This window comes from Myotis myotis, unplaced genomic scaffold (genome assembly GCF_014108235.1).
Source record: "Myotis myotis isolate mMyoMyo1 unplaced genomic scaffold, mMyoMyo1.p scaffold_m19_p_3, whole genome shotgun sequence".
Taxonomy (NCBI): domain Eukaryota; kingdom Metazoa; phylum Chordata; class Mammalia; order Chiroptera; family Vespertilionidae; genus Myotis; species Myotis myotis.
Window position 1 is genome coordinate 194,013,383 of NW_023416335.1, and position 20,537 is coordinate 194,033,919.

General features: G+C 33.9%; 1 protein-coding gene and 1 non-coding gene across 11 annotated transcripts in view; both read right to left on the reverse strand.

The window, feature by feature from the left end:
- Positions 1-1,759: 1,759 nt before the first annotated feature.
- NR2C1 (nuclear receptor subfamily 2 group C member 1) overlaps positions 1,760-20,537 on the reverse strand; it is a 41,560-nt gene continuing 22,782 nt past the window's right edge. For 7 of the 10 annotated variants that reach the window (XM_036299147.1, XM_036299142.1, XM_036299144.1 and 4 more), the window contains 7 exons: positions 19,776-19,960; positions 18,424-18,589; positions 12,456-12,577; positions 7,666-7,805; positions 5,482-5,619; positions 4,304-4,409; positions 1,760-2,265 (listed from right to left, as the gene is read on the reverse strand). In XM_036299147.1, coding sequence (XP_036155040.1) covers positions 2,091-2,265; positions 4,304-4,409; positions 5,482-5,619; positions 7,666-7,805; positions 12,456-12,577; positions 18,424-18,589; positions 19,776-19,960 — 1,032 coding nt within the window. In that variant the 3' untranslated portion in view covers positions 1,760-2,090. The remainder of the gene's footprint in view (positions 2,266-4,303; positions 4,410-5,481; positions 5,620-7,665; positions 7,806-12,455; positions 12,578-18,423; positions 18,590-19,775; positions 19,961-20,537) is intronic. The other 3 variants (XM_036299150.1, XM_036299151.1, XM_036299152.1) reach the window with 3 other exon arrangements.
- On the reverse strand, positions 7,335-7,469 carry LOC118652362. Its single transcript, XR_004966603.1, has one exon. It is a non-coding gene; the product is annotated as a small nucleolar RNA SNORA48 (small nucleolar RNA).

The following is a 20,537-nucleotide window of genomic DNA, read 5'->3' on the forward strand; positions in this document are numbered from 1 at the left end:
ATTAATAGTCAATCTAATATTTAGCTAGAAGTCTTCAAACTGAATTATAATCCTAAAATAATGGATATGGAAATGTTTTCCCTTCCTGGAAGTACTTTAATAAATCTTACTAGAAATTTCTTAATAATGTGGCAAACAAACAAAAGGATAACTACTCAACAAATAGAACTCTCAAATCAAATATACTGTCAGGAAACAAATTTATAATGCAGGTCACATTTTACTTAAGATCTAAAAACACTTCCAAATATAACTACAAATTTAATCATGAAAAACACCTGCAGTAAACGTGTGTTAATTGACCATAATTACATTATTTCTAAATCCTTGGCTTCCTTCTTTGGATTATAAAGGTATAAACCTACTAATTTTCCCATTTGTGTATTTTTATAGTAATTGTACTTTTCTCCAGCTAATATTATAAATAAACCTAATGACAAAAAAAAATCATGTTTTAAGTAGGGAAAAATTTCCCTTAGTAAGTTGGTAAAGACTGTACAGTGATACTTTTAAACTTTTGATTTACTATAAAGTAGTAATTAGTAAAATCCACAGCCTCCCCAAATTCAGCTTCTCTTCTATTACAAAAATCTTTGTAAAAGATGTATTCTGAGTACAATGAAATCTCCATTTTGTTTTTTATAACAAAGCAACAAATAGACATACTAAAACAATTCATCATGAAATCAGAGCAAATCAGTATTTAATAGCATTAGGTTTGCTATGGAAAACATTACTCTGGAAGACATCCAAGGAATTTAAAATGCTTTTGTTGTAGCAATAACAAGGCTTTAGGTTGATGCTCATACTAAAATAGCCCTCCCCTCTTTATAGTGAAAAATCAGTGCATATTCCTTTATCAGCGGTTCTCAACCTGGGGGTCGTGACCCCTTTGGCGGTCGAACGACCCTTTCACAGGGGTCACCAAAGACCATCCTGCATATCAGGTGTTTACATTACGATTCGTAACAGTAGCAACATTACAGTTATGGAGTAGCAACGAAAATAATTTTATGGTTGGGTCACAACATGAGGAACTGTATTTAAAGGGCCAGAAGGTTGAGAACCACTGCTTTATATACTAAAAAATTTTATTTTTAAAAACGGTTAACTGCCTTAAGATAATTGTTTCACTCACCTTGAAAACACAGATTGGTTATGATAAATCCATTATTTAACAAACTGTATTTCTAATGACCTAAACGAAATTGGCTAACACCCATGGAAGGGTCAGGAAACTATATAATGCGGATCAGGAAAGAGGGAGAGGACAGATGTTTTCTGTGCAATGGAAGAGCAACACTTGTAAGATCTCTTCTGCAATACTGAAACATTTTGGGCTCAACCAGTTTCTACTACTTTTAAAACACTGCAGTAAACTGAAAATATTAAAACATGAACCTTATCCTATTCTCAAAAAAATTTTTCTGCTGTATACATAAATAAAAAGTGCTTGTAACTAATAACATACACCACTAAAAAAGTCAAGTCTTAAGATCATGAATATCCTGTCTCATTGCCAGCAATGAGTGGTCTATGCTATGGGTGCCACAACATTTACAGAAGACAAAAAAATATATATTCAATTATGATTTCCTCTGGTTCTAATGTTATCATTACACCATTGACCATAATCTTATGACAAAGTAATTAAAAGATTATAGAAGTGTGAAATACAAGGATATCCTCAGAGATTTCTGACAATTACATATCTGTACTAGCTCATAGTGAAGTTAAACATGAATAGAACACAATTCTGAAAAAAAAAAAAGAACTAGTTTATTTGTTTCACCAAATAAGATATGAGATCTTAGTTTAGATAGTTAAAAGGTGACAGCTTTAGGTATCATCTTAACCAAGAAAAAATTCATAGTATTTCTTATTCACTTAAATAAGACAGGAAAGGAAACTCTAATTCCTGCTACCTGCCCAGTCACTTCGAAAATTCTTCTTAAGAAAGTAAAAATAAAAATATCTTGGTTTTTGGTTATTCTTTAAAGTCAAAATTTCCAGGTACCCTGGAAAACCATGAGTTCAATTTGGTGTCTTGTGTTCTGAGAAAGAACAATTTTACATTGAGTGCTCAGCTTTCATATGCTGTGACCAATTATTTGTGAGTTATAATCTGCAGGTTCCATTTTTAAAATATGTGGGATAACACTGTCAATTCGTACACTGCCAATGAGACCTTTGAAAAACAATTCTTCAGTGATGGTAGCATTCATCAACCTCAAAGCTGGCAATCTGAGTAGTAGTCTGGACAACCTAAAAACAAAAAAGAAAGGGGAGGGGGACAAGATTATAAATCAAAGAGAGAGTAAGTAGAAAAATATGAGTAATTTCTGCATGTATATTATTTGTGGCCTAATTGAATAAAAGATCTAATTTTCAAAAGTTGAAATAAAAACCTTAGAATTCAAGCTTTAGCGTGTATGACAATCAACTGGATATAAGTGCAGTCTGACAGACTTCATAGTCAAGCCTTGCTCTTAACTGCTATGCCATTAAACCACGGTTCAAGCTATATGTTTAAAAATGGTATAGGAGCTTATTTTAGGTTGTAAGAACAGCAATATTTTGTGTTATCAGGGCATACAGACTCAATTATAATAGTTTTCTTGATTTTGCTTTAAGAAATACTACTGGGAATGGTAAAACAGGCAATGGTTGTTATTACTGGGAAAAGCACAAGACAATGGAATCAAGATCACTGGACTCACATTTTGATTCAGTTGCCCTCCTAGCTATGTGCTCCCTGCCTCTCTTCATTTTTTTTGTGAAAATTAAAATGATATCTGCCAGTTTCTGTATAGTGAGGTTCTTAAATTTTGGCAGGATATCTTGTGTGAAAGAAAGTACATTATACATTGAAAACTGCTATCAAAAGATAATTTGTTATTTTTAAGTAACTAGAAATGTAAGAAATTCAAAAATAATTCCAAAGATCAGTGAAAGCACCTGGAATCTAATGAAACAAAAGTCAGCCAACAACGGTACATCTAAGGAAGAAAAAATGTAAATACTGTACTTACTTTATAATGAGGCATAAAACAACTTTAGAAACATTTTTAGAAATCTGAAAAATAATCATGACAAACCAACAACAAAAGAACCACCTTTCCAAAAAGCTTGTGGTAATGTTTATCCTTCCTCTAGTTCAGTGGTCGGCAAACTCATTAGTCAACAGAGTCAAATATCAACAGTACACTGATTGAAATTTCTTCTGAGAGCCAAATTTTTTAAACTCAAACTATATAGGTAGGTACATTGTTATTAACTTAATTTGGGTACTCCTAAGGCTTAGGAAGAGCCACACTCAAGGGGCCAAAGAGTCGCATGTGGCTCGTGAGCCGCAGTTTGCCGACCACGGCTCTAGTCTAAGGCCTTGCACTCCAATGCTTGAGACCAAATGAAACCAGCAGCCCCAGAATTAAGTGACCTTCATATAGCCACGTATCCTATTTCTCAAATTACTCAGTTCCTTTTGTTCCCACCAGCTGAGTTGCATCCACAGAACTGGTAGAAAGCAGGATAAGAGAACTGGTTAACTAAGTCTCATTTTCACAATGGAACTGGCTTATACATTTATTATTTAATATGTATAAAACATTGTTATATGTGAAATGTTCTTTTACTAGCTTGAAGTATATTAAATAGATAATAACGTTAGTAAACACATTTTTATAGCCCTTGCTATGAAACAGGCACTGTTCTAAGCTCTTTACATTATTAACTGATTTAAGCGTTACACTAATTGTAAAATGTGAATACTATTATTATCTCCATTTTACAGATGAAGAAACTGAAACAGAGAAGTTAAAAACTACTTGCCCAATGTCATACAGCTAATAAGGTAAGGTCAGAGGTCAAACCTAGGTACTCTGGCTTTGATGACCATGTGTTTACTCTACAATACAGTCCTTCAAAAATTTAATTGAGCTTATAAAATATTTTTTTAAAATTTCTATCTTAGTAGAAATATCATAAGCCAAATCTCAAAGTTATTTATTTAAAACAAAGAGTTTGGGCACTACGGCCAGACTACCTGGATCCAGTCAGGCTCTGCCAATTATTGTGATTTGAGCAAGTTACTTAACCTCTATGTGCTAAAGTCATCTCTATATAAATGCAAGAAATGGATGAAATATTACATGCAATAATGCATACTGCTTTTCACAGCATTAGCTATTTCAAAGTTTAACTAGAACATTTTATTTACTCTTAAAATATAAAATAATGAAATAATAGATTCACAAAAAAGTTTAAAATTAATATAGTTAAATAGCATTTAACTTCTAGATACCTGTAGGTGTCATCTGGATATGTTCTGGTTATATAATCTTGAAATTCCACATAAGCCTTTTCCTGAAATTTCTCAATCTGTTCCATGTTTTCTAGGCCTGGATGGTCTGAAACATGAAAGAATATATTGTTACCCTGCTTCTGAATGTTCATTTAATAAGACATCTAGAGTAGAGGTGGAAGGGAATGAGAAGAACAGTTCAGTCAAAAATGAAACCTCTTCATATGTGTGGCTCTTTCCATAAATATTACTAAGTACCAGGCATTGTACTTTAAAGCTTATAAAACTATTTTATCTCAAATTCTAATATCTAATAAAAAATGAGACCAATGGGTTCTACTAAAATAGATATTATTTTCGTTTATCCCAAAAGTGGAGAAGGAATTTTGCTCACTGGTTTTAGCTTTTTTTTTTTTTTTCACATCCAAATAAGTGTCCAGCATTCATAAAACTCACCAATTTAAAGTGTATAATTCAATTATTTTAGATTATTCACAGAATTGTGCAACCATCACATAATATAATTTTAGAACATTTATGTCACTCCAAAAGAATGCTGTACCATTCAGTCACTCCCTACTCTTCCCTCTCCTTAGTCCTTGGTAATTACTAATTACTAACCTACTTTATGTCCGTAAAATTTGCCTATTCTAGACAACCCATTTAAATAGAATCATGTAGCCGAAACCGGTTTGGCTCAGTGGATAGAGCGTCGGCCTGCGGACTGAGAGGTCCCAGGTTCGATTCCGGTCAAGGGCATGTACCTGGGTTGCGGGCATATCCCCAGTAGGGGGTGTGCAGGAGGCAGCTGATCGATGTTTCTCTCTCATCGATGTTTCTAACTCTCTATCTCTCTCCCTTCCTCTCTGTAAAAAAATCAATAAAATATATTTAAAAAAAAAAAAAATAGAATCATGTAATATGTGGTCTTTTGTGACTGGCTTCTTTCCCTTAGCATACTGTTTTCAAGGTTCATCCATGCGTAGGAACTTAATTTTATAGCTGACTAATTCCATTGTATGCATATATTACATTTGGTTTATTTATTCATTTATTGATGAACACTTGCTTCCACTTTAACTGCATCATTTTATATTCCCACTAGCAGGGTATGAGGGATTCAATTTCACCACAAGCTCAAACATTGTATTTTAGATAAGATGTCACTATTTGTGTACCTGGACTGAAGAGCACTATTGCTTTCAGGTAGGCATATTCATAGCCATCAACACAGAGTTTAACCATGCTGTTGCAAAACTCCTGGAGTTTGAAGATGTGCTCCATCAATAATTTTCTTCTTTCGGTTGACATTTTATCTTTAATTAAAAACAAACAAAAGCTTCTAATTTTCTGCTATAATGTATGACTATTTTTATCCAACATATTTCCTTCCCATTAATTTCCAGCGTTAAATATAACCAATCTGTAAATGTTTCAAATTCACTATCTCTACAAGTACAGATGAAACTAATTAATGATCTTTGGACACGCTTCATTCAAGAAAAAAACAAAACAAGCTGTTAGTATAAAAAACCCTAAACATAATGTTTCTCCTTTCAAGACACACCTTTGAAAAAATAAGCTGTAAAGACAATCATCTGAAAAACTGGCAAAAGAAATTCAAAATATTCAAATTTGGTAACAGGATTTTATTTAAGCTTATACTGATTTTTAAAAGTGAGCAAAATCATCTAGATTTTTAAAAGTTAAAAACACTGCCCAGCTGGTGTGGCTCAGTGTTTGAGCGTTGACCTATGAACCAGGAATGGTTGGATCCCAGTGAGGGCACCTGCCTGCACCTGCCTACGCTGTGGGGCTCAATCCCCAGTAGGGGGCATGCAGGAGGTGGCAGATCAAAGATTCTCTCTCCCTCTCCCTTCCACTCTGAAATTAATAAAAATAATAATAAATAAAAAGGTTAACAACAGTACTAAAATAAAAATATTTAGCAAAAAAACCCAAACCACTGTCAAAACCAAAGGAGACTGAGTAAAATTTACTGTGGAGGGATATGTTTAAAAGACATCTGATTACTCAATTACAGCTTTAGTGAAGGTAGGCTATATAATGCATTACAAACTTATGAGAAAACAATCAAGATCAGGAATCCACAAATAACATGGGGATGTGGTGCTGCTTTCTGGAGCTACTGCTGATGAAATTTTAAGGAGCAAACATATAATTTAAAAATCATATAAAACAGTAAGAAATAGAATATGGTAAAGAAATAAAACATAATTCCCAATTTATATATTCCTAAACGCAAGTGACAGCTTCTATTTGAAGAGGGGGCACATTTTTGGTCAGTCACATGTCATTCTGAAGTAAAATATTTATAAATCAGTGACTGCCTGACTCCTTAAATTAGCGGTTCTGAACCTGTGGGTCGCGACCCCTTTGGGGGCCAAACGACCCTTTCACAGGGGTCGCCTAAGAACATCGGAAAACACATATATAATTACATATTGTTTTTGTGATTAATCACTATGCTTTAATTATGTTCAATTTGTAACAATGAAAATACATCCTGCATATCAGATATTTACTTTATGATTCATAACAGTAGCAAAATTACAGTTATGAAGTAAAAACGAAAATAATTTTATGGTTGGGGGTCACCACAACATGAGGAACTGTATTAAAGGGTCGCAGCATTAAGAAGGTTGAGAACCACTGCCTTAAATGAATGAGAATTGTCATTATCTTGGCATCAAGAAAAGGAAAAAAGAGAGGAAGGATTGTTTTGTGACTCTTCAGTACTTTTTAAATAAGAGAATATACCCTGGTGAATTGACCAAAAAAGATCTTGGAATTCAAAGAGTTACAGTGAAGAAAGGTAACTTAAAAACTGGTTGGAAGAATACATTTTAAAGTATTTATTCAACTTTATATAAGCTAACCCTGGATTCCTTGTTACCTATACCAAAGTACAAAAATTCACAAGGCCTGGTCAGAAATAGCCAACCAGACTTAAATATTCTTGTTTCAATTTTGTTGTGCTTTAAAACATTTTAAAATTCAAAAAATTTTTTCAAGTGTCCAGGGCCTGAACCAGGCATGGGCACAGACCAAACGCCAAGCTAGGATAAACAAGGAGTTACTTGGTCCCTGCTGACATGAAATAAGCATCACCAAATCAGGTGCAACTCTATCCAAGTCAGGGACATACAAATTTAAATATTCAAAAATATTTTTTTGGTGGTCAATGAAATGAAATTATCAAAATGTAAAAATTATCTAAAGTAAAAAGAATGTTGGCATCTAAAACATTATCATCAGATATGTAACTTTAATAGTAAAACACTTTATAAAACTGACATCCTCTCTTATATCCTGGGAAAAGGAAATAAAGTGCTTTTTACCTTGTTGAAGGCTACTGTGAAGGCAATTGACAAATGTTGCTAATATAGTTGCCACATTCATTACTTGCCAGCACTGGGCAAGACCAAGAGTAAAAAGTTCATTCCAATAAGCTTTCACCAATGATATGCTGTTTTCCTGCCTATTAAAAACACACACACAAATCAGATATTATTAAAATATATTTTATAAACTTTACAATTGACTCATATATTTTATAGTAAAATACTAGTGAAGTACAATTTACTCTAGAAAGACGAACTAGATCAATTCTGTGTTCTGTATACCTGACAGCACTTGATGAGAAAGGCTTAGAACTTTAATTAGCTAGCTCATTAATCAGTCAGCCAGTTTATAAGAACAGTTTCAAACTGCAGAAGTTGAGGCTTTAATACCACATTTCATGGAAACAGATAGCATAAAGATTGTTTTTAAAAATATTAAAATTAAAAGCATGCATTTAAAAAACTTTTCCCAAGTTTTATTTTGTCTTTAATGCAGGTAAATACTCTCTTTTTTAAAAAAAGGGCAATTAAAATTATTTAATGGTAGGTAACAACCAATTTCCTAGGAGAAATGGTTTCTTTTTTAAGTATGTTTCAGATGAGATATTATCTCTATAAATGAGACACCAAGGATTTTACTAGGGGTAAGAAGGATAAGAAAGATCAAAAGTTTTTTTCTGAATTTCTAAATCAGAAATCTCAGCATGAGAAAATAGAAAAAGTAGTAATAGGAGTCAAGAGACCAGGGTTTTAAAACCTAGATCATCAACTTATTATCCATTTGAAATCAGGCAAATAAGCTCCCAAGTCTCAGGCTGTTTAGCTATATAAAATGCAGAGACTCTATAACAGGGGTGGGCAAACTTTTTGACTCGAGGGCCACAATGGGTTCTTAAACTGGACCGGAGGGCTGGAACAAAAGCATGGATGGAGTGTTTGTGTGAACTAATATAAATTCAAAGTAAACATCATTACATAAAAGGGTATGGTCTTTTTTTTCAATAGTTTTATTCATTTCAAACGGGCCGGATCCGGCCCACGGGCCGTAGTTTGCCCACGGCTGCTCTATAACCTATATCTAGCTCAGTTATTATGAGGCACAAATGTAAGAATTATGTGAACAGGCTATGAGGCACAAATGTAAGAATTATGTGAACAGGCCATGACACAAAGTACAAAAAGCCAGGCACTGTAGGAAGCATTGGAAAAACAGCAACAAACAACATGGATTAGGTCTGCCTTCATGAAGCAGAAGGGCAACATAATAAATACGCCATTTTAAATATTTTATATAAATATATACACATATACATATGATTATACATACATTAAGTTAGTTTTAGGCAATAAAAATTCTACATTACTATAAAGTATGATGCTGCATTAGAAAATGGGGATGGGAGGGCCATGTTCAGGTAAGGTAGCTGGGGAAGGCCTTACTAAGGGCCTGACATTTGAGTAGAGAAAAACAGAAAAGAACTTAAAAAAACACACACACAAATTCTAGGGGAAAAGTAATCTAAGCAGAACAAGGGCCAAACTTGTTGAGGTGAGAACCAGGATGTAGTAGGTACTCAAAAACTGTTGAGTGGATTAATAAATGCTATCCTCCCTTAGTTTTTTAAATTTCTAAACATTTTATTTCAAAGTATGGCCTTTTTATGAGTCAGCAGTTATATTAACTTTTTCCTTTAAACTTATTGGGGTGACACTGGTTAATAAAATTATATGTTTCAAGTGTACAATTCTATAATACATCTGTCTATTGCACTGTGCGATCACCACCCAAAGTCAAGTCTCCTTTTGTCACTATATTTGACCCCCTTTACCCTTTACTATCTCTCCACTCTCCTTCCCCTACGGTAACTACCATACTGTTGTCTGTGTCTAAGTTTCAGTTTTATATCCCACATGAGTGAAATCATATGGTTCTTGAGTTTTTCTGTCTGACTTATTTTGCTTAGCATGATATGTTCAAGATCCATCCATGTTGCAAATGGCAGTATTTCATTTTTTCTTATGGCTGAGTAGTATTCCATTGTATATATGTACATCTTCTTTAACCAGTCATCTATTGAAGGATACTTTGGTTGTTTCCATGTCTTGGCTACAGTTAATAATGCTTCAGATGTCTTAATTCATGGATCTCTCAGACGAGTTTGCGTGATGAGCTGGGAATCCTTTGTTGAATCATAGCTATGCAACTTGTAACTTCAAGGGAAGAGAACAGGGGAACCTCCCATGCCTCAATTCCTCTGATGTAACTCCTCCTCCCCTCTTAAATATCCTTTCACTGGCTAAATCCTTTCTATCCCTTAATCTATAACTCAGAGCTCACTTTAAAAAAAAAAAAAAATTCTCTTACCACATTCCTCTCCCAAGATAGTTCATCATTCCTCCTTCAGTGTCACATATTCATTTATATTTTATACTTATTTCATGGTATTCTAATTTATTGGTTTTGGAGTCTGTCTCCTATACTAGATTAAAACCTTACTGAAGGCTTATTCATGTCTGTATCTCTGTCAACAGCACAGTAGATGGCATATAGAAGAAATTCAGCAAATGATTTCTGATTTCAGGGGATATAGAACAGGGAGAAGTTAGAATTTAGAAAAAACAGAGTTAGAAAAGCTATGGGCATGGACTCTTTTCCTATCAAATAATCTTTAAACCCAAACCTATATACTAAAATCATTTGTCAAGTTAAAACACATAGCCTTCTTTATGACATTACATTTTATTTAAGAATTGAATATACTCAAACAAAAGCTTATATTGCCAACTTAAGAGTTATAGAAAGTAATTTTTCTCACTGGAAATTTTTCAGCTGAAATTTTTACTCCAGGCTGATCACTCTTTTCCATTCAGTACCTGAGAAGAATTACTTGCCATAAAAAATTGGCCATTTAAAATTTATTTAAAAGTAATTATGAAAAGAAAATCAATAGTTTTAATCGCCATATGAAAATGAAAAATTTTAATCTCAAACAAACTGAAAGATAATAAGATACTATTTTTCATTTATCAGAAAAGATAGATAAAATCCAGAATTAATGAGGATGTGAGAAAATAAGCATTCATTCTTGTACATTGCTGATGTGAGTGTAAACTGTCTCAACATCATTTTGGAGGACAATTTGGTAGCACCTAGCAAAAATGGAAAGGTACACCTTTTAGACTCAGCAGTTCCACTTATAATAATGTACTTTATAGAAATACTAACACAAGTACTCAGTCGGAATCCATCTTTTTAATTCAAAATAAAAGTTATTTAGTGATAAGAGAACTTACATAGCAGCTACACTAATAGTAGGTAAGTCTAACTGCAAAGAATCAGTTAGATTGGCTGTTACACTGAACCAGATTTTTAATACAGATCACAGGGAAATGTGGATGCCACTATAAAATTATACTGTTATAATCAGAAACCTCAGGTTTTATTTTTGCTTTCTTCAACATTTGGACTATATCCATAGGATAATCACACTTAATTTAACAGAAGTACTTAAGATCGGTATGTTACAAATAATTCAAGGAGTTCAAATCACTACCCCCAAATCCTTCCTTTTGTTGTTTTACTATAATAACTGATATCCAATTATAAAAAACAGCATCAGATTACTTTTCAAGGTACAAGTATGCCAATTACAAGCTTAGAGAACTACAGTAAACGCTTTAAAAGAAACTGCTAATTTATAAATGTAGATTATATTTTAATTTTTCTTAAAAAACAGACTGGAGAAATTCTTAAAGTTAAATGTTACTCTGAGAGAAAGAGCTAACAATCATTTTAAAGGTTAATCATTCTAAATCAGACTCTTAGTCTATTGTAATTATATTATTTAAATACATTACTTAATACATGATATTAACGCATGGTATAGCCAACGTTGATTAATAAACCAAATTACAGTGGGGTTCTACATATGCCTCTTAAAGTAATAATTCAGATATGTTTCTTAGTTATATTCTAAATATTCCCTAAGGATAAAGGATGGGCATGGACTCTTCAGTTATTATTCTTATTTGGCAAATGGAAAAACAGATTTACAGAATATGAAAGTAAAAAGTTTACAAAATTGTATTGGTGAGTAGGGTCCTATAACTAGAATAATACTTTTCTAACTATGGTATTAACATATTCCATGGTCTCTTTGTTTCTTCATACCAGCTACTTTAAAGCAATTTAAATAAATCTGGCAAACTTTAGGCAAAGCTTGGGTTTCTTACAGTGAACCATTTCCTTTAACATCTGATTACTTCAGAACAGACTACAGATGTGCTATTCAATAGAAAGAACAAAACTCTAAATTATCATAGTGGTACTGTGGGGTTTACATTTTCTTTCTTTTTTTCCCCTCAATCACAATTGTTTCTGTTTTTAAACATATTCACTGCTTACAAGTTTCAGCTCCTTATTAAAATGTTTGAGATGAACACTAGTCGGGTAAGGAAAACAATAACCCTGGGATAAACCTATAGGCTCCCTACCTTTAAGTCATTCAGAGACAGGTTATTACGAATGCTGGCTATGATTTATCAGTTCCACTGCATATATCCCCTTCAAATTAACTTAGTCAATTCATGAAATATGGATACTCTTCCACATAAATATAATACAAAAAATACAAGTTGCCATGGTTTGTGACATCAATGACAAAACTTCCAGTTATGTGGTACCATTTTTTTTCCTTTAATGCAGATCCTCCCAAAATAAAAGTTCTTGTTTAATGTACATTTGTGCTACAAAACCTCATTTACATTTAAGATTTTAAAACACTTACCCCAAAGCCTGGAAGGAAGGAATAGAAAGTGCCCAGTGCATCGATAAGAACAGCAGTCTGGAGGCAGACTCCCCGATATAGTGCACATTCAGGTACTCAGGCATAGGAGAAGGCATGGTGAGCTAGTGTGAACAGGGATGGAGATAAATTATCTTATGACCAACAGTCCTAAAGTGTAATTTCTTTGAAAAAGTTAAATGCAAACCATAACTTATTACTCATGAGTCTAATAGATTGACCAAAAGGTAAACCTTGAAATAATCTAAGACACTGGACTTTACAGCTAAAAATAGGATTTAGAATAAATGAGTAGATCATAGTTTCTAACAAAGCAATATTCAGACAAGCAGAATCCTACTTAATAAATATCCAACTATGATATTATCTGGTTGTATTTTTATAAAATATACTTTTATTGAATTCAATGAGGAAAGGAGAGGGAGAGAAAGAAATATCAATGATGAGAGAGAATAATTGATTGGCTGCCTCCCATTCCTTTCTGGGGATGGAACCCACAACTCTAGCATGTGCCCTGATTGGAAATTGAACTGTGACCTTCTGGTTCATAGGTTGATGTTCAACCACTGAGCCACGCCAGCTAGGCTATCTGGTTGTTTTTAAAAGTTGCCTTTTGTCTTTGTCTAACAATTTCTTCCTTTCCTCCCTTTCTTTATTAAACAATAGTATACAACAAATTCACTTTAAGAAGCAATCCTGTATATGTTAAATGTTCCTTTCATTTAGGCTATGGAGTTAAATTCAAATGCTTATAGGCTCAGGAGAGTATTGATTGAAGCAGGCCATCTGCGAGTGCATATTCCCAGAGAAAGGGCACAGCTGTGACCTGAGTTCAACACATTAAAAACATATGGGAAAAACAGATGCCTGCTATCAATTTTTCAAAGAGCAGGTTCTGTGTAAAAAAAAAAAATCCCCATTTAATCAACAGGTAAAACCAAGTATGTCTGTGGCCATAATTTTCACAGGCTTCCAGTTTGTACTGATGACCTTAGATAGTTATTTTAATATGTTTTTCACTGATTTTTATTTTATTTTTTGAAAGAGAGGAAGAAGGATAGAGATAGAAACATTGATGAGACAGAAACATCGATTGGCTGCTTCCTGTATGCCCCCTACTGGGGATCAAACCCCATAATCCAGGCGTGTGCCCTGACCAGGAATCGAACAAATGACCTCTTGGATCAGGAGTTGATGCTTAACCACTGAGCCCACTGGCCGGGCCTTAGGTAGTTATTTTAAATGTGTGACCACTGCCTGGCCAGTGTGGCTCAGTGGTTGAGTGCCAACCTATGAACCAGGAGGTTGATGAATCCAAATTTCCTTCACTGAAGAAAAGAATAATCCACACTATCGAGTACCTTCTAGGCATTAAATTAGTAAGATAAACTGAGATGTAATGGCACAGAAAAAACATCTCATAGACACCTAGAGAAAAAACTGCAAAACATTATGTGGATGATCCAACTTACACATATAAATAATAAAAAAAAATACACAACACAGTTAACAGCAGTAGCTAACCCTGGGGTGGGGTAAGCTCGATGTGCCCATATATATTTTTCTGGGGAATGGATATATAGCTTTCCACAGATTCTCAAAGGTGTCTATGATGCCAAAAAGATCCAAGGATTTGTTGTTGTTAATCACCTGAGGATATTTTCCCATTGATTTTTAGAGAGAGTGGCATGGCTCAGTGGTTAAGTGTTGACCTATGAACCAGGAGGTCATGGTTCCATTCCTGGTCAGGGCACATGCCCAGGTTACAGGCTTGATCCCCAGTGGGGGGCGTGCAGGAGGCAGCCTATCAATGATTCTCCCTCATCATTGATGTTTCTATCTCTTTCTTCCTCTCCCTTCCTCTCTGAAATCAATAAAAATATGTTAAAAAAATAAGAGAGTGGAAGGGAGGCGGAGAGACAGAGAGAAACATTGACGTGAGAGAGACACATCAATTGCTTGCCTCCCACAAGCACCCTGAACAGGGCCAGGATGGAGCCTGCAACCAAGTTACCGGCCCTTGACTGGAATCAAACCCAGGAACTTTCAGTCCACAGGCCAATGCTCTAACCACTGAACAAAACAAACTAAGGCTGAGGTGATTCAGAGTAGTGGTTCTCAACCTTCCTGATGCCGCAACCCTTTAATACAGTTCTTCATGTTGTGGTGACTCCCAATTTCATTGTTACAAATTGAACATAATTAAAGCATAGTGATTAATCACAAAAACAGTATGTAATTATATATGTGTTTTCCGATGGTCTTAGGCGACCCCTGTGAAAGGGTCGTTCTATCCCGAAAGGGGTCGCAACCCACAGGTTGAGAACTGCTGATTTAGAGTGTTGAGACATGACTAAACTAGGATACCTACTTTACAAGTTATTGTTTACATAATCACCTTTCCAGCAGTTTCTATATGTAATTTTCATAATGGGTTAAATAATATAGCTTTAAAATAATCATTTGACTTGAGTTAGAAGATCTGGATTCTATTCCCAACTTGTCATTAATTAACTGTGTGGCCCTGGATCACATATCAATTCAGCAACCATTTATTGAGAGTTCATTGTGAGCCACCTAGCTAAGTGCTGTATGTATACTGTAGTCTCAATAGAGAAATAAAATGGGAAGTGAATGAACTGTAGAAAAGGCTAAAAAAAGAGAATGACATGTCTGAGAAATAATGGGCAATGGGAAGCTATTGAAGGTTTTTATGTAGCAGAGTTACATTACTGGATTGACTTTTAATAATTATTATTTTGTTATCAGTGCTCAAGATGGAGAAGAGAGACTGTAAGCAAAGATATTACTATAACACTTTAAGAAAATTTAAAAGGCCTGAAATATGGCATTGAAAATGAAGAGAAAGGGAGAAATTCTAATAGACTGGTTAGGATTATGTCAGGGAATGAGGCCAGGAAAATGACAATAACTCCCAAACAGCAAATGTGGTGACTAGGATTGTGATTCTAATATTTGGATAATAAATTTTAGAGAACAGTTTGGGAAATCACCTACCTCTATCTCAAATACTTATTTCCAAATGGGAATAGTATCCACCTTGATTATTTGTATAAGCAAATTGAAATAATCAAGTAAGACAAAGCATATGAAATCACACCAAAAACTGAAGTTTAACAGAAATGTTAAATATTGCTGCTGTCCTAGATTCTTCAGAATAAAAATTTAAGAAGCATTATTAGACTATTTCTCCTTACTGTCTGGTTTGCTTTGAATAAGACACTAAAAACCTCCAAATCTCTTTTTATTCAGAAAATTACAATAAAAATATGAACCTTCTCAACAGACTATAGTGAGGCTCAAATCAAAGAATGCATGTGGAAGCATGCTGCAAACTACACTCACTGTATGTAAAAATGCAAGAAAGGGACAAAATGCTATTAGTAGCTCAGCAATCAAGAGAAAATTCATTTTATGATTACAGATGGCATGTCTTGAAACTCATGACCATAAAACATCAAGGAAAGGACTAACCCTGAAGGTACTAGGCTGGGAAGTCACTGAAAAGTGAGACTCTGATTTCATAGAGTCTGTAAATAAGATTCAAGGAAAGAAGGAGCTGTCTTTCTTCAGGAGAATAAGAAACTTTACAGTGCTCATTATGAGGACATCCAAAGTATAGTAGGATAAAGATGAAATGGAAAAAAGAAAAAGTTCTATTTGCCTAATTCATTTGTCCAAAACAAATATTTGAAAGAAAAAGAAAACTCTGAGGACCACTATCAACAATAAAAATGGTGAACTACTTCTACTTTCTTTTTTTTTTTTTAAATATATTTTATTGATTTTTTACAGAGAGGAAGGGAGAGAGATAGAGAGTTAGAAACATCGATGAGAGAGAAACATCGATCAGCTGCCTCCTGCACGCCCCCCATGGGGGATGTGCCCGCAACCCAGGTACATGCCCTTGACCGGAATCGAACCTGGGACCCTTCAGTCCGCAGGCCGACGCTCTAGCCACTGAGCCAAACCGGTTTCGGCAACTTCTACTTTCAATAGAAGCATTCTTGAGTACCTTTTCCTTGCAATGGGTCCTCTTCCTACTTCTTTTACCCTTCTCCCATTTAAATCCAAAGGGGGAAATAAAACTAATAAATATCTTTTACTTAGAATAAGAAAGAGCAATGGGAAAAGTCAGTTTTGTTTTGCTCCACCCCTGTCCATAGCTTCTACCATATTTTTAAGGATGACATTGATTATTCCCATTGCCTCCTCTTATAGCCTTCCTAAAAAGTGTTCTTGATTGTCAAACTGTAGCAGGAAGGCCAGGGAGGGTTGGGGGGCGGGAGGGGGGGGGGGTAAGAGATCAACCGAAGGACTTGTATGCATGCATATAAGTATAACCAATGGACATAAGACACTGGGGGGTAGGGGAGGCCAGGGGATTGTCAAGGGCGGGGGGGAAAAAAGGACACATATGTAATACCCTTTGTAATACTTTAAACAACAATAACAAAAACAAAAAAAAGAATGTCAGGAAAAAAAAAGTGTTCTTGTACAATGCAAATAAAACTTTTCTAATTTTTTTCATGTTATCTTTGTAAAATTTTACATAAAGATTGGTTTCACTGATGTTTTACTGACTATCAAATTAGAGCAATTATTATTTAAGTCACTATGTTTTCTCTGTGGCTATTTCTACCAAGTAGTTAAAATTTGCATAAACAAACTTTATTATATGCAATTTTGGCCAGTATTAGATTTATTTTGTGCTCATTATTTCTACCAGTGACGTGTGTATGTATGCTGTAGTCTCAATAGATATAGTTATCTACTTGATAACTATATGTTTTCATAAGAAACCCATAGAAATGTGTATTCTATAGTAAAGTTATGAGCAATTACACTCAGGTACTCCAGAACTACTATGTATTGTTAAATGTCCTACATACTTTCAAACACTGCATATAATTTGCTAACAGTATTCACAGCTAGCTGGCAGAGCAAAGATACAAAGTGGTTAAAATGGAGGGTCAAAACAGCTGGGTCTTAATTAGGGCCTCAATGGTCAGCGTATCTATAGCTGAATGACAACCATCTGTACTACAAATCAAATATTATAAAGTTATTTTCTAATGTTGTATATGTATTACTCCTAATATTCTAAATGTAATGTTTCCATCATAAATTTACGTATATTAGGGGAGCAGAAAATAAGTTACAAATGTACCTTCTCCAAAATGTTTAAAGTGTTAAAAGTTAACACAAAGTTAAAATGTGTTAAATGATTTTTACCTTCTTAAAATAATTGAGAGCTAGCAAATTGGGGTAATACATAATAAATGGAGTTCTCTGCAGTTACTCTGATAAGAGCAGAGTATCTGAGTCTTAGATACTGGTTTATACTAAAGTAATAGTAGCGAGGCATTGAACAAACCAGTGCATTTGACAGATCATGATTGCCAATATTTAATGTCAAAAAAGCAACAACTTGCCCTGACCAGTTTGGCACAGTGGCTGGAGCGTCAGCCTGTGGACTGAAGAGTCCCAGATTCGATTCCGGTCAAGGGCATGTACCTTGGTTGCGGGCACATCCCCAATAGGGGGTGTGCAGGAGGCAGCTGATCGATGTTTCACTCTCATGGATGTTTCTAGCTCTCTATCCCTCTCCCTTCCTCTCTGTAAAAAATCAAATAAAATATATTTTTTTAAAAAGGAACAACTTATGTATAAATGTTCTAAAAGCTAACTTTTATAAACTGAAACCCATTAATTAATATTATAACTATGCCTTAGAAACAGGATTTATTAAGCCATTTTTTTATATAGGCAGATGTATATGTTTTAGCTGCTGTTTTGAATTCTATCAGGGATATTTCTGACTTTTAAAAGTACAACAAATATACTTAGTTTTTTGAAAGGAAGATTAAAATCAAAATGGATAATACAACATAAAAATTATAAAAAAAGTATATATATATGGAAATACCCTGAAAGCTACATGTGAATCGCTGAGAAGTGGCCCCTCTTTTTCGATGTAATTTATGCTTGAGTCTCCAGCAATTAGATGTACGTTTCCTTCCATGCCCTCTACTGAGCTCTGACAGGCTGTGCTCTCTCCGGGATTCAATGCTTTTGCAAGAGTGTCAAATGCCCTATAAGGAGACATCAGAAGCTGTGAGCTTGGACATCTCCACAATAAAATAAAAATTGTATATAAAATTCTGGAATTAAGATTTAGGCCTAAAAACTGTTTAGGAATCAAAACTTTGGTGTATCACTGAACACTCTATTTCAGTGATATCTATGACTCTCCAAAAGCAACAAATTAGACTTCATATGTATGAAAAAATATATTAATGTATTATCAGAGAACTAGTCTTTAAAAAAAATCTTAATTAAGGAGGTATAATTTTTATACTTCAGTATAAAAATATGCTTTTACAAGTTATACATTTGTTACAAGATATCAGCTCGTTCATTTTACATATAGCAGTTATTTAGAAAGAACAAGGGCTAGAATTTACGTTGACCTGACTGTGTTCTACACAACATGAAGTTAGGTTTTAACTTTATTTTATAATTCAGAGAATATTTTAAAACTTGTGGTTACATAGCTACATCTAAACGGTAATTTGAGATTAGAATAGCAAATAATTAACTAATGTTAGTAAATAATTATTCAAAGCAGTTCTCCATATTTTCTAATGAGATGCCTTCTAGATTTACTTAAAACCTCTTGTTCAACAAAGTACTTAATGAGATTTTTAAATGAAGTTTCTTCAATATTTGAGGTGATGGAAAGAATGTGAAAAAAGCCTAAAGAAATCTGATTTCTACATGCTAAGTATTAATATTGAGAGAATGAAAAATAGAATTCTGATGAGTTTCCTGAAGTGTAACTTAAAAATTCGATTTAACTAAGTCTTTAAATCTATTTCATCACTAAAAATTGATGGGAAAAATGAACATGACTCCCTAATAAAGATAAATGGTTAACTCTAAATACACAGAAGATAAAATCTGACAACTAAACTATATCTGAAATTTCAGACCCAAATAATCATCTTTAGTGGAAGAAAATTCCTGAATTTTATGACTACATTTCTAACATATAATAATATTCACTTATTGCTCATTATGTATAATGTAGCCTGCTGGAAAACATTTTACATTTGAATGCAATTTTTTAGTTAAAACTGACTAGGCCTTACATTTTCTAAACCTGAAGAAATACCGGTTTTTTGAAACCTCTATAAATAGTATTCAACCTAAAAATATCTTAAGAAATACTAAAGAACACTTAAACGAAAGGACACTTAAGATCAAAACAGACCTTACCTTGAAACATCACCGTTGGTATGAATTTCTTGATTAAATTCACACAAAGAGGTATCACCATTACTTAATCCTTCAATCATAGACATTTTATTACTATTTTGAAAAAGATCTTTAGTTTTTCCAAGATTTGCTAATGATGTAACCACACTGGCCAATGTACTTAAATCTCCCTGACATGTATCAGCCTTAAAAAAAAAAAATTAAAAAAAAATTAAATTCTGCAAGTAGGTCTCTGTCAACTTTTAAATCTGAAATATCCAGTTGTAAATTATGAAATGCCAAAATAAAAGTACTCTAAGATGAAATCTAAAAAATAAAATCAAAGAGCTGTGAGCATTTAGAAGCTTGTTGAGGAAAATACATGTTTAAAAACATCAGGTACATTTTCTATGTTTTCAACAATACGTTATACAAAAATTACTTCAAACCAAAAAAGGCACTTAATGGCTCACCTACCCATCCATATCACACAGTCACTTAAAAGGCTATTAAATTACCTGGCCTGGTAGTTCAATTGGTTGGAGAGTCGACCTATACACCAAAAGGTTTTGGGTTAAATTCCCAGTCATGGCACGTACCTAGGTTGTGGGTTTGAAACCCGGTGGGGCGAGTATGGGAGGCAATCAATGTTTCTCTCACATCAATGCCTCTATCTCTCTCCTTTCATCTCTCTCTAAAATCAATAAGAACTTATTCTTGGTGAAGATAAAAAAAAAGGCTATTAGATTATCCTTTTTAAATTTTGATAGTTATAATTTCCAA